Consider the following 14,287-nt stretch of genomic DNA (forward strand, 5'->3'; position numbering starts at 1 on the left):
GAACTCTTTACCTTACACCAACTCCAACCACATCCAACGCCGTATATCTTTTTTAAAGATATTTTTTGTTTTTATATTTCAATTTAATCAGCGTCTGTGATTGGCCAAAAAAAGAAGTCGGGACAACACAAATTCTGTGTTCACGTCTCAAAAAAAAATTACTCGGGAAAACAGATCATCTGTTTTCTCGAGTCCAAAAAAATTAACTTGTGAAAACAAACTTATTTTGTGTTTCCCCGAGGTTTTTATTTAATATGGAGGCGGGAAAACAGAACTTGTGTTTTCCCGACATTGTTTTTTTTGAGCGGTGATGTCACCTTAGTGCCACCGTACATCACCCGTCTATCTGTCTGTCTTTTTGATTTAAGTATGAGTGAACGAGTAATGAGTTTTTTTATAATGAAATGAATGCAACACTTGTAAAAAAAAATTACGCACTGTTGGTAAATCGTTGTATTCAGTTTATTATGTATTGAGTTTCTTGCGAAATTCAGTCATAAAAGAAAACATATGTTTAAAGTAGTAAGTATTCAGTAAGTTAAAAAAAAATCATTTAGGTGAATTAAAAAAAAAACTGTTTTTTTTTAGTCTGCTTCCTATCAGTGTAACATGGGTTATCCCATTTAACACAGAGCGAAAGCTCATCAACAACTAACACACAGCTCCCGATCAATAACCAGTCCACGCCGTCTACCACGCCGACTACACAGACCACGCCGTCTACCCAGACCACGCCGACCACACAGACCACGCCGTCTACACAGATCACGCCGTATACACAGACCACGCCGACTACACAGACCACGCTGTCCACACAGACCACGCCGTCTACATTGACCACGACGTCTACACAGACCACGCCGTCTACACAGACCACGCCGTCTACACAGACCACGCCGTCTACACAGACCACGCCGACCACACAGACCAAGCCGTCTACACAGACCACGCCGTCTACACAGACCACGCCGTCTACACAGACCACGCCGTCTACAAAGACCACGCCGACCACACAGACAACGCCGTCTACAAAGACCACGCCGTCTAACAAGACCACGCCGACCACACAGACCAAGCCGTCGACACAGACCACGCCGTCTACCCAGACCACGCGAACCACACAGACCACGCTGACTACACAGACAACGCCGACCACACAGACCACGCCGTCTACCAAAACCACGCCGACCACACAGACCACGCCGTCTACACAAAGCACGCCGTCTACACAGACCACGCCGTCTACACAGACCACGCCGTCTACACAGACCACGCCGTCTACACAGACCACGCCAACCACACAGACCAAGCCGTCTACACAGACCACACCGTCTACCCAGACCACGCCGACCACACAGACCACGCCGACCACACAGACAACGCAGACCACACAGACCACGCAGACCACACATACCACGCCGTCTACACAGACCACGCCGTCTACACAGACCACGCCGACTACACAGACCACGTCGTCTACACAGACCACGCCGACTACACAGACCACGCCTACCACACAGACCACGCCGTCTACACAGACCACGCCGTCTACACATTACTCGCCGACCACACAGACCACGCCGTCTACACAGACCACGCCGACCACACAGACAACGCCGTCTACCCAGACCACGCCGACCACACAGACCACGCCGACCACACAGACCACGCCGATCACGCCGTCTACACAGACCACGCCGTCTACACAGACCACGCCTACCACACTGACCACGCCTTCTACACAGACCACGCCGTCTACAAATACCACGCCGACCACACAGACCACGCCGTCTACACCACAGACCACGCCGACCACACAGACCACGCCGTATACACAGACCACGCCATCTACACAGACCACGACTTCTACACACATCACGCCGTCTACACATACCACGCCGACTACACAGACCACGCCGACTACACAGACCACGCCGTCCACACAGACCACGCCGTCTACATTGACCACGACGTCTACACAGACCACGCCGTCTACACAGACCACGCCGTCTACACAGACCACGCCGACCACACAGACCAAGCCGTCTACACAGACCACGCCGTCTACACAGACCACGCCGTCTACACAGACCACGCTGTCTAGAAAGACCACGCCGACCGCACAGACAACGCCGTCTACAAAGACCACGCCGTCTAACCAGACCACGCCGACCACACAGACCAAGCCGTCTACACAGACCACGCCGTCTACCCAGACCACGCCAACCACACAGACCACGCTGACTACACAGACAACGCCGACCACACAGACCACGCCGTCTACCAAAACCACGCCGACCACACAGACCACGCCGTCTACACAAGGCACGCCGTCTACACAGACCACGCCGTCTACACAGACCACGCCGTCTACACAGACCACGCAGTGTACACAGACCACGCCAACCACACAGACCAAGCCGTCTACACAGACCACACCGTCTACCCAGACCACGCCGACCACACAGACCACGCCGACCACACAGACAACGCAGACCACACAGACCACGCAGACCACACATACCACGCCGTCTACACAGACCACGCCGTCTACACAGACCACGCCGACTACACAGACCACGCCGACTACACAGACCACGCCTACCACACAGACCACGCCGTCTACACAGACCACGCCGTCTACACATTACTCGCCGACCACACAGACCACGCCGACCACGCCTACCACACAGGCCACGCCGTCTACACAGACCACACCGTCTATACATACCACGCCGACCACACAGACCACACCGTCTACACAGACCAAGCAGACCACACATACCACGACGACCACACAGACTTCGCCGTCTACACAGACCACGCCGTCTACAAAGACCACGCCGTCTACACAGACCATGCCGACGACACAGACCACGCCGTCTACACATTACTCGCCGACCACACAGACCAAGCCGTCTACACAGACCACGCCGTCTACCCAGACCGAGCAGTTTACACAGACCACGCCGACCACACAGACCACGCCGTCTACACAGACCACGCCGACCACACAGACCACGCCGACCACAAAGACCACGCCGTCTACCCAGACCACGCCGACCACAAAGACCACGCCGACCACACAGACCACGCCGTCTACACAGACCACGCCGACTACACAGACCACGCCGACCACACATACCACGCCGTCTACACAGACCACGCCGACCACACAGACCACGCCGTCTACACAGACCACGCCGACCACACAGACCACGCCGTCTACCCACACCACGCCGACCACACAGAGGACGCCGTCTTCACAGACCACGCCGTCTACCCAGACTACGCCGTCTACCCAGACCACGCCGTCTACACAGACCACGCCGTCTACCCAGACCACGCCGTCAACACAGACCACGCCGTCTACACAGACCACGACGTCTACACAGACCACGCCGTCTACAAAGACCACGCCGTCTACACAGACCACGCCGACCACACAGACCACGCCGTCTACACAGACCACGCCGACCACACAGACCACGCCGTCTACACAGACCACGCCGTCTACACAGACCACGTCGTATACACAGACCACGCCGTTTACACAGACCACGCCGACCACACTGAGACCACGCCGTCTACAAAGACCACGCCGTCTACACAGACCACGCCGACCACACAGACCACGCCGTCTACACAGACCACGCCGACCACACAGACCACGCCGTCTACACAGACCACGCCGTTTACACAGACCACGCCTTTTACACAGACCACGCCGACCACACTGACCACGCCGACCACACAGACCACGCCGTCTACACAGACCACACAGACCACGCCGTCTGCCCACACCACGCCGACCACACAGAGGACGCCGACTACACAGACCACGCCGACCACACCGTCTACACAGACCACGCCGTCTGCACAGACCACGCCGACTACACAGACCTCGCCGTCTACACAGACTATGCCGTCAACACAGACCACGCCGACCACACAGACCACGCCGACCACACAGACCACGCCGTCTACACAGACTACGCCGTCTACCCAGACCACACCGTTTACACAGACCACGCCGACCACACAGACCACGCCGTCTACACAGACCACGCCGACCACACAGACAACGCCGACCACACAGACCACGCCGTCTACCCAGACCACGCCGGCCACAAAGACCACGCCGACCACACAGACCACGCTGTCTACACAGACCACGCCGCCTACACAGACCACGCTGACTACACAGACCACGCCGACCACACAAACCACGCCGTCTACACAGACCACGCCGTCTACACAGACCACGCCGTCTACACAGACCACAACGTCTACGCAGACCACGCCGTCTACACAGACCACGCCGACTACACAGACCACGCCGTCCACACAGACCACGCCGTCTACTCAGACCACGCCGTTTACACAGACCACGCCGACCACACAGACCACGCCGTCTACACAGACCACGCCGACCACACAGACCACGCCGACCACACAGACCACGTCGTCTACACAGTCCACGCCGACCACACAGACCACGCCTACCACACAGACCACGCCGTCTACACAGACCACGCCGACTACACAGACCACGCCGACCACACAGACCACGCCGTTTACCCAAACCACGCCGACCACACATACGACGCCGTCTACACAGACCACGCCGTCTACCCAGACCACGCCGTCTACCCAGACCACGCCGTCTACACAGACCACGACGTCTACCCAGACCACGCCGTCATCACAGACCACGCCGTCTACCCAAACCACTCCGACTACACAGACCACGCCGTCCACACAGACCACGCCGTCTACCCAGACCACGCCGACTACACAGACCACGCCGACCACACAGACCACGCCGACCACACAGACCACGCCGACCACACAGACCACGCCGTCTACCCAGACCACGCCGACTACACAGACCACGCCGACTACACAGACCACGCCGACTGCCCAGTCCACGCCGTCTACCACGCCGTCTACACAGACCACGCCGACTACACAGACCACGCCATCTACACAGACCACGCCGACCACACAGACCACGGCGTCTTCACAGACCACGCCGTCTACACAGACCTCGCCGACTACACAGACAACGCCGACCACACAGACCACACCGTCTACACAGACCACGGCGTCTACACAGACCACGCCGTCTACACAGGCTACGCCGACGACACAGACCACGCCGACCACACAGACCACGCCGTATACACAGACCACGCCGTCTACACAGACCACGCCGTCTACACAGACCACGCCGTCTACACTGACAACGCCGTCTACACAGACCACGCCGACTAACCAGTCCACGGCCACGGTATCGACCACAGCATCGGCGCAATTAACTCCGGTAGCAACAGCGTCTGGTTCTGAAGTAGCAACCTTGCAAATCACGACTGATCCATCAGTGTATTCTATTAAAACCAGTATGTATACATGTATTTAATAATGACTAGTTTTTGTATTTCATTTTTAAATTGATGTGTTGATTAGTTTATTAATATAGGATTCGAGTTTTATATACGGCATTTAAACAAACGAACACTTGCATTAGAATCCCAATATATTTGTATACTGTAAATAATGTAAATTACCAAATCATACGATTTCCTGTTATAGTTACGAAAGCTTCCGACTGTGTTTTCGTACTCGATGTATCTTAATGAATACGAAAATGAAAACAAACGGGTACCAAATTTTTTATTGCCAACTTTTTTCCTGTATGGAAAAATAAAACTCTGAACATGAAAGTATGCATTAAGGAAGCGATTGAACACATTATAGACAAGGAATTTCTTTGAAAAAGGTATGAGTGTACAAATTACCGGTATGCTTAAAATTACAAAAAAGATCGGCACCTAAACTTCTCGGCCCCCATAATATGTGCAAAACGTATCATAAGTTTTGCAGATAGTGTTTTCACGCTTTGCAAATAAAGAAATGCAACAAAAAAGGTATTGATTCAAACGCGACTTCTTTAACTTCAAATTGATTGGAGGACATTGTTAACACCAGTTTTACCATTGGATGGGTTGAAAAAATAGTGATGTTATAAATTATCATTAATAAAATGCATCCACAGTTTAAATATAAATGAATATCAAAAGTAAGGTTTTAGAATTTAAATTCCCCAATCAAATTGGACTCACGGGTTTAATAGTATTTGATTGTATGTTTATCACGGGCAAATACTTCGACTTGTACAATTCTAATCACGATAAAATAATGTATGCTTTGAAAGTTGAGATAAAGAACTATAATAAAAATTGTACATTTAAGCTTCATCATTTTTTGCTTATAATATTTTGCTTTTTTGTTAATTACTACAAATTACAACTAAAGGTAGCGCACCCGTAATGGGAACTATCTAAATATAATCTAATCTATTATTTTCTTAATCAGCATCATTTCACTGAACTACATGCAATTTTAAGGTAGTCTTTCCATGCTTTAAAAAAAACATACTGATTTTTTCAAAACCAACCCTACACTCGGCTTTTGTCCAGTTTATGTGCGCCCCTTGGGTATATGAAAGTTCCATAATTCATCCAGATTTCCAAATATAGGCATGCAGTTGGTGTGTACAGATGCAGTAAAGGTGTTTAAAGTTTAAAAAGGATGAAAAAAGTTTTCTTGTACAGACATTTTTTACACTGTCGTCAAAAAGTATACGTCTTCGGCAGGATTCGAACCTGCGCGGGAATATCCCAAAAGATTTCTAGTCTATCCACTAGTCTTAACCACTAGGCTACGGCACCTAATATAAGGCTCTTTAACCTTCGAAGAAATCGCGGGAAATCATTAGGGGTGCGCTACCTTAATAGATTCTTCTTTAAAATAAACTACAACTTAATACTAGAGACAGAAAATCGTGAGGCTACGGCACCTAATATAAGGCTCTTCAACCTTCGAAGAAATCGCGGGAAATCATTAGGGGTGCGCTACCTTAATCTGCATGGTCTGTTACTTTGTCCCACTTGCAACCCTGTCATTGTTATACGTGTGGTGTAAATATAGGGCAATTAAAACAGATAATTCATTTGACGAAAGGGCATTGCATTCTTAACATAATATAGAATGAGGAAGATTGTCTAAAGTTATGTTTGTCCCACTTGCAACCCTGTCATTGTTATACGTGTGGTGTAAATATAGGGCAATTAAAACAGATAATTCATTTGACGAACGGGCATTGCATTCTTAACATAATATAGAATGAGGAAGATTGTCTAAAGTTATGTTTGTCCCACTTGCAACCCTGTCATTGTTATACGTGTGGTGTAAATATAGGGCAATTAAAACAGATAATTCATTTGACGAACGGGCATTGCATTCTTAACATAATATAGAATGAGGAAGATTGTCTAAAGTTATGTTTGTCCCACTTGCAACCCTGTCATTGTTATACGTGTGGTGTAAATATAGGGCAATTAAAACAGATAATTCATTTGACGAACGGGCATTGCATTCTTAACATAATATAGAATGAGGAAGATTGTCTAAAGTTATGTTTGTCCCACTTGCAACCCTGTCATTGTTATACGTGTGGTGTAAATATAGGGCAATTAAAACAGATAATTCATTTGACGAACGGGCATTGCATTCTTAACATAATATAGAATGAGGAAGATTGTCTAAAGTTATGTTTGTCCCACTTGCAACCCTGTCATTGTTATACGTGTGGTGTAAATATAGGGCAATTAAAACAGATAATTCATTTGACGAACGGGCATTGCATTCTTAACATAATATAGAATGAGGAAGATTGTCTAAAGTTATGTTTGTCCCACTTGCAACCCTGTCATTGTTATACGTGTGGTGTAAATATAGGGCAATTAAAACAGATAATTCATTTGACGAACGGGCATTGCATTCTTAACATAATATAGAATGAGGAAGATTGTCTAAAGTTATGTTTGTCCCACTTGCAACCCTGTCATTGTTATACGTGTGGTGTAAATATAGGGCAATTAAAACAGATAATTCATTTGACGAACGGGCATTGCATTCTTAACATAATATAGAATGAGGAAGATTGTCTAAAGTTATGTTTGTCCCACTTGCAACCCTGTCATTGTTATACGTGTGGTGTAAATATAGGGCAATTAAAACAGATAATTCATTTGACGAACGGGCATTGCATTCTTAACATAATATAGCATGAGGAAGATTGTCTAAAGTTATGTGTGTACTACCTTTTGCTACGATTGTTACTCAAATTACTTTGTAAATGAAAAACATTAAAAATATTCTTTTTAATTAATTTAATTAAAATTGTGGACTTGATTGTTTTAAAATATAATACACTTATCTTTTTTCCACAAAAAGACATATCAATTTACAAAATAACCACAATGGCCTTACGGAAAATGACGCGGTGATGCCACCGTTTATCACGAAAGAACATACGACCATAACATAAAATAAAAATCCTCAAAATCATGTCGTGTTCTAGAGTGTATGTTATATATATATATAGGTAATTATTTATTTTTATTTATATGCATTTTACTCATTTTTAACCGCTAAATTAAAAAATAATGTGTCAGTGTTAATCAACAGGAGCTGGTAAAACCATTGCAGTAAGTTGCATTACCTAAATTTTCACAACATTGCCTGGTTGATTGTCTTTAAATGTTATATTGTATAAATAAACGCAATTAATCAAGTTAAAATAGTAAGCTTCGAAAGCTACGGCGAAAAATTAACGAAACGTGCTGATCCAAACATAATTAAGAAATAGTAAACTCCACTGAGGTCCCTATGGCATTATAGTGACCAGCCAGGCAGCCACAAACCGTAGGCTTCGGTCCATATACCGTTTGTGGCTGCCTGGCTGGTCACTTTAATGCCATTGGGACCCAAGTGGAGTTAACTATTTCTTATATTACACCGAAGAGTTTCCCCTTTACCATTGTACAGTGTTGTACGATTGTTTATGGTTTAAAAGAGATAAACTGAAGAATTTTGCAGGAATAATGACGTCATTTCGTTAAAAAATTACGTCATTTTACAGTAAAACAGTGCAAATTTAGTGGTGTGTAACCCCGAACGGTCCATATACAAAAACTAGTGACCGGTCCATATACTATTAGGTTCCTCTATCGCATTTTAAAGACTGAAACCGGTCATATAGATATAGAAGGACCAATATCTCTGAGGTGTAATATATTAACATATATTTTTATCACAAAACTATTAAAGAGAATATATCCTATACAAGGGTTGTCACGTTAAAAATAAAAGTTATTAAAACGTTTACAAGAATTAATACCAGGTATGATCATTTCAAATACAATATCATTTTGATTAAATATGAAATTAAAACATCATTGAATGTAAAGAAAACTGAAGTAAGTATTATTAAAAAATACAGCAATTTAAGTAGCAACACTTCCAACGTTGTGAAATGAAAGTAAATTTAAGCATAAATAAGAAACATATTTTATCTATGCCAATTACAATATATGCCAGTGGTGGTTACAAGGTAGAAAACTGTCTTTTTTTCGCTTTAAATCTAAAAAATAATCGGGTTTGTTAAAATGGACGTATACGTCTAGAAATCCTACTTTCTGTTGTAAAAGCGGAGCCGTTTGAAAAATAATAAATTACTTGCTAACTAGGCTATATATTTAATTTTATCTATGCCAATTGGGATATAGTTGGTGGTTACAAGGTATAAATCCGTATTTTTTGCGCTTTAAATCTTACAAATAATCGCGTTTGTCGCAATGGAAGTATACGTACAGAAATCCTACTTTCGGTTTTAAAATTATAAAAAAGAGTAAATAACTTGCTAACTAGGCTACATATTTAATGACAATTTTGCACACTTTCAAATTGCATCTATATGTATTGATTAACATGTACTTCATTTCAAGGTGTGTGGCTTTAAGTTTAAGAAACGCTTATCGTCTGTGTGATACTACGCGTTTTAAATTTCCATAGGTAGCCTTTTGATGTACGTATCATCTATTCTCTCTCTCAACGGCAGTGGTTTGACGAATGACCCGACCAAACAGACACTTCTTGTCCAACAATTCAGTGCAGAGGTATCTTGGTTCTTTTTTCCTGTACCCATATACATTTTTATGTTTTCTTTTGTATCACATATTTTCTTAAGTTATATTTGGCGTGACTTTTGCACGAATCTGGAGACAATTAAATGCAGTGTTAAGTATACTTTTTAATCTTTTATAGCCAGTGGTTGCATTTAACTCATCATTTGGTTGTAAATTCTTTACCACATGTATTTGTTCAAAATGCTTGCGTGAATGCATGTTCGAATTCCAAAGAAAGCTATGAATGTTGTATGTTGTAGATGAACCAACGCTTGAGAAATACACATGGGTTTAGAGAGATTCGTGTAACGCAAGTGAATTATCAGCACAGGTAGCAGTGACTTGAAATAAGATAATTGCACATAACAATGGTGTTGAAAGCACTCCGCATTAACATTGATATGAATAAATAGACAACATACTGCCTGCCGGAACACTCAAACACAAATACACGGATCATTGTAAATAGATATTAGATTCAGTCTAATATTTCAGCTACTCTGTCGGTTCATGTTATTCAAACAAACATCGATATTTCCCCTTTTTAATATTTGTAAGTTTAAATATGGTAAAAGAGAAACTTCACTATATTTAATAAAGGGTAATGTTTGTAAGTCAAACAATTGACTACTTGATTTTATGCCACCCATTTAGTTATTGATGTGGATTTTCTTCATGTTCACGGAGTTATTTATCTATTTGTTAATAGAAGAAAAAGATCAACGTCGGATACCATTATTGTTGTCCATTATGACATGGTTTTGTCGGGTGGATCAAACTTAAGCAAAGTAGTTACAAGTCTGCCAACGTTAGACAACCTTACACTTATGAATACGACAGTGAGAGTAAAAGACAGTCTACAGTCCGCTGTAATGGAGGGTCAGTAACAAGATTATTTGATTTACTTTACAACTCTCTAATAATTTGTTCAGATTTCAAAGTTACCATGAATGTTATTTCGAGTTCGTCTTAAAATGTAATTAAACCATTGGCACATTAACTTAATCGTCAATGCACAGGAGTTAAACGATGATGTTAATGGGTGGTCGTTATTGATCTTGTTTCGATACATTTTCAATTTAATTTATACAAATGGCTTCATACGATTTGTTTAATAAATTACAAGTTAAAATAAAAAGGTTCTAAACCGATAGTGCACACAAAAAACAAATACAAATGTTTGCTACAGAATGAGATATGGTTATTTTTTATTTTCGAAGCGGAAACGAAACTTCAAAGCAACGTGTGTGCGGTATATCCGAGTGTGGAAAAGTGCAAAATAGAAAGCTTTGAATGCCAACTCTCAAATCAGACGATAACTTGCTACCATAAGTGTCATAACGACGATAGATGCGGCGCTAATGGACATTGCTACTTTGATGATCTTCAAAAGAAAATTATGTGCAGGTTTAATTAACATAATGTTATATATTATAAACCCCGAACATATATCTGTTGATCTATGTGTTCGAAATATATACTTTCTACATATACAACTTGTAAAAATACCATATTTACAATTGATGTAATCGCTACGTTATAAAGAAATGATCCCTAATTTATATTCTTGAGAATATACATGTATATTGCTAAAATGTGTAATTCTCCTGACTTAGCTGCTTGCCAAACAAACACAGCTTTAAAAGCGTTGTCCGATCACCTTTGAAACTGGTTTAACTCTAAAAATTCATGTGGTATAAAATGCATACATTGCTACATACTTACAAATGCAAGAAGACCAGTGTATGCCACTTTGTTTTGATACTCCCGTAGCCTAGACGACAGGGAATCATGTCTATCGATTATGTTATTATGGCGTTTCTTGTAGATGCGAGGAGGACACTAGTGGGAGCCATTACACAGGTATGGACTGTAGCGTTGTGTCATACAGGCTAGCTTTGCCACCGGGAGCCGTCATCGGAATCAGCGCCGGACTGGGCGGGGCTCTTCTGCTCGTGATTATTGTGCTGGTAGTTAGGTTGATCAACAACCGAAAGGAGACCACCGGAAAAGAAGAAGTGTAATATTTATGTGACTTGCTTGTACTGGTTATATTGGTAGTTCATTGTATAAAGATATTACAGTTCTGTAAAATAATATCTCATTACACCCTTTTAAAGCAAAACGTAGATTTTTTGCTGTTTATAGGGACAATTATCTAGTCAATATTCATGACAATATAACACGTTCACTTATGAACAATGTGTAAAATGACTTTATTATTTTACGAGAATCCGATTGACGTTGCATTTAATTCGTCCACATCCAAATGACGTGATAGTATGCTTTAACATTTGCATATTTGACGTTCGACAAGATTGAAACCGAAACTGAAAGGAGAGTTATTCATCAGCAAATCCGTAATGTCAATATTCTATAAGTACAGCTATTTATTTAGCATGTACGTTATTAAATTATAAAGGCCTATGTTTCAATTTTAAATAAAGAGTGTTGGCATAATTGTTACAAATATGACACTATTTAAGTTCCTACAGGTTATCTGGCGTCGGTCGTGAGGGCGAGTCACAATGGGAACTGAAGCATTACGATGACCCGTGGCAACAAAGACGGTTCGGAACAGACGCAAACAGCTTCGATAAGAGACCATACTTGGCGACGCAAGACAATTTTGGAAATCCGGTAGCTAAGTAGAACGATATACTGTTGCGGTAATTAATCAACCACAGAAAACAGAAACAAAAACATCGTACGACATAAACAACACAAAATTAAAACAATAAAGCTCATATTATATTCTATGTTTGTGTCATATTAGTAAAAAGGACACGAACACAGGCCCTACATATGTGACATTACTATTGCACTGACAACACTCGTCTACTGTGAATCATATATCCGTTTCTACTTCAGATATACATGTACCGTCCTGACAACAGAAATGAACATCGTTTTTTGGAGCTCAAACCTGGATCTTCTTTGGCCAACCTCAATTTACCAGAATCAAAGGCATGTGACTATTAACAATTCTTTTGAAGCGTAGTTGAACAAGCGTTTTGATTGAAGTCTAATGGTTCGTTCATCAATTTTATGTTTGTCTACAAAATACAAACACCCAAAACTTTACGATGCATGCATGTTTTTCCCGCCATCGCAGCTTTTTACTAACTATTTTGTCCGACTTTTATTTACCTGCATCTCAGTCAAGTAAAAGTTTATGAGCTGACTATGTTTAATGTTCGCCAGGAAGCAACAAACACCCATAATATAATTATGTTACGCGCTAATGTTGGTGCTTTTTGTAGTTTTATTACGCATGTTTACATTTAATAATTAATGTAAGAGTATATATAACTATGAATTCTGCATATAATTTCAGTTCGAGATCAGTCGACCAAAGATCATCCTCCGTCGTTAAAAGGATGACAAGAAATAATTGCTTAAACTATAAACTCAAGAGTGCGTATTTCGTGTAAATATGCCATGCTATCATACTTTTACCAATGTCTTATTCAAATTGACATACTACTTTATTTCATTCTAAATCAGATTTAATGTGTTATTGTCGTCTGTTTAGGAAAACAATTATTTACACGTTCAATGTAAGCGCCTTTGTTTGCATAAATTCAATTTTATTTGTTGATGAGTTTTCAATACGCTCAATTATGTTGTTCTGATAGATTCAACTTCAAATGCTATATGTTTGTTGTTTTTATTGAGCAGTTTTTTTCTACAGCTTATGTTATACACATTAATTGCAATTTGTGTGCATGTTTTATTAAATATTTTCTTTAGAAATGGATTTGCTGCGAAAGTTTTGCATACATAAACCCGGAACTTTCGACACCTTAAATAAACATTCAGCTTTAGATTAAATTGAACTGATTGGGTTGTCTCTTAAACTTATTTACTTAATATCCACGTGAAAAAACCATACAATGATTCAATAGCAGAGAATAATGTAGTGTACGGCATCAAGTATGAAATCTTTAGGAGTAAAGACACATCGTCACATTGGACCAATGAAATCACTCGTTTGTTTAAAATATCGGCTAGTTGAAATGTATGTAAATTAAGGTTTCAAACGGCGCTGGACAGCTAGTTTTGATGCATAATTCAACGGCAAGAACGGTAAGAATGTTAATTTATACGTTTTATTGAATTATGGCACCGAGGTCCATGAAATTTGCAGGGAAAATGCCCTTACTCCGTGAAGATTTCAGTCTTGTATCGGGTCTGATCGATGACGAGTAGGTCACACGAGATGTGTATCGTGTTATTTCCTAAAATGTGAC

The 14,287-nt window shown here is 42.5% G+C and overlaps 2 protein-coding genes across 2 annotated transcripts; both read left to right on the forward strand.

The window, feature by feature from the left end:
• Window positions 1-614: 614 nt before the first annotated feature.
• LOC127849261 (mucin-5AC-like) lies at window positions 615-3,740 on the forward strand (the record flags this gene model as incomplete). Its single annotated transcript, XM_052381980.1, has 1 exon — window positions 615-3,740. A coding segment is annotated over one exon (3,126 nt), but the record flags the coding sequence as incomplete, so codon positions are not given.
• A 50-nt stretch (window positions 3,741-3,790) lies between these two features.
• Window positions 3,791-13,690, forward strand: LOC127848770 (uncharacterized). Its single transcript, XM_052381372.1, has 9 exons — window positions 3,791-5,402; window positions 9,922-10,025; window positions 10,295-10,365; window positions 10,744-10,913; window positions 11,255-11,441; window positions 11,863-12,054; window positions 12,530-12,674; window positions 12,906-13,001; window positions 13,372-13,690. The coding sequence occupies exons 1-9, from the start codon at window positions 3,923-3,925 to the stop codon at window positions 13,408-13,410; spliced, it is 2,484 nt and encodes an 827-aa protein (XP_052237332.1). The 5' UTR covers window positions 3,791-3,922; the 3' UTR covers window positions 13,411-13,690.
• Window positions 13,691-14,287: the final 597 nt, after the last annotated feature.

The sequence above is a fragment of the Dreissena polymorpha genome, chromosome 10, assembly GCF_020536995.1.
Source record: "Dreissena polymorpha isolate Duluth1 chromosome 10, UMN_Dpol_1.0, whole genome shotgun sequence".
In the NCBI taxonomy this organism is placed as follows: Eukaryota; Metazoa; Mollusca; class Bivalvia; order Myida; family Dreissenidae; genus Dreissena; species Dreissena polymorpha.

Coding starts and splice junctions, on each gene's coding strand:
- LOC127848770 (XM_052381372.1), top strand. CDS start 3,923: ATGCCGTCAACACAGACCACGCCGACCACACAGACCACGCCGACCACA. Junction 10,366..10,743: donor CAAGTGAATTATCAGCACAG/GTAGCAGTGACT, acceptor ATTTGTTAATAG/AAGAAAAAGATCAACGTCGG. Junction 11,442..11,862: donor CAAAAGAAAATTATGTGCAG/GTTTAATTAACA, acceptor CGTTTCTTGTAG/ATGCGAGGAGGACACTAGTG.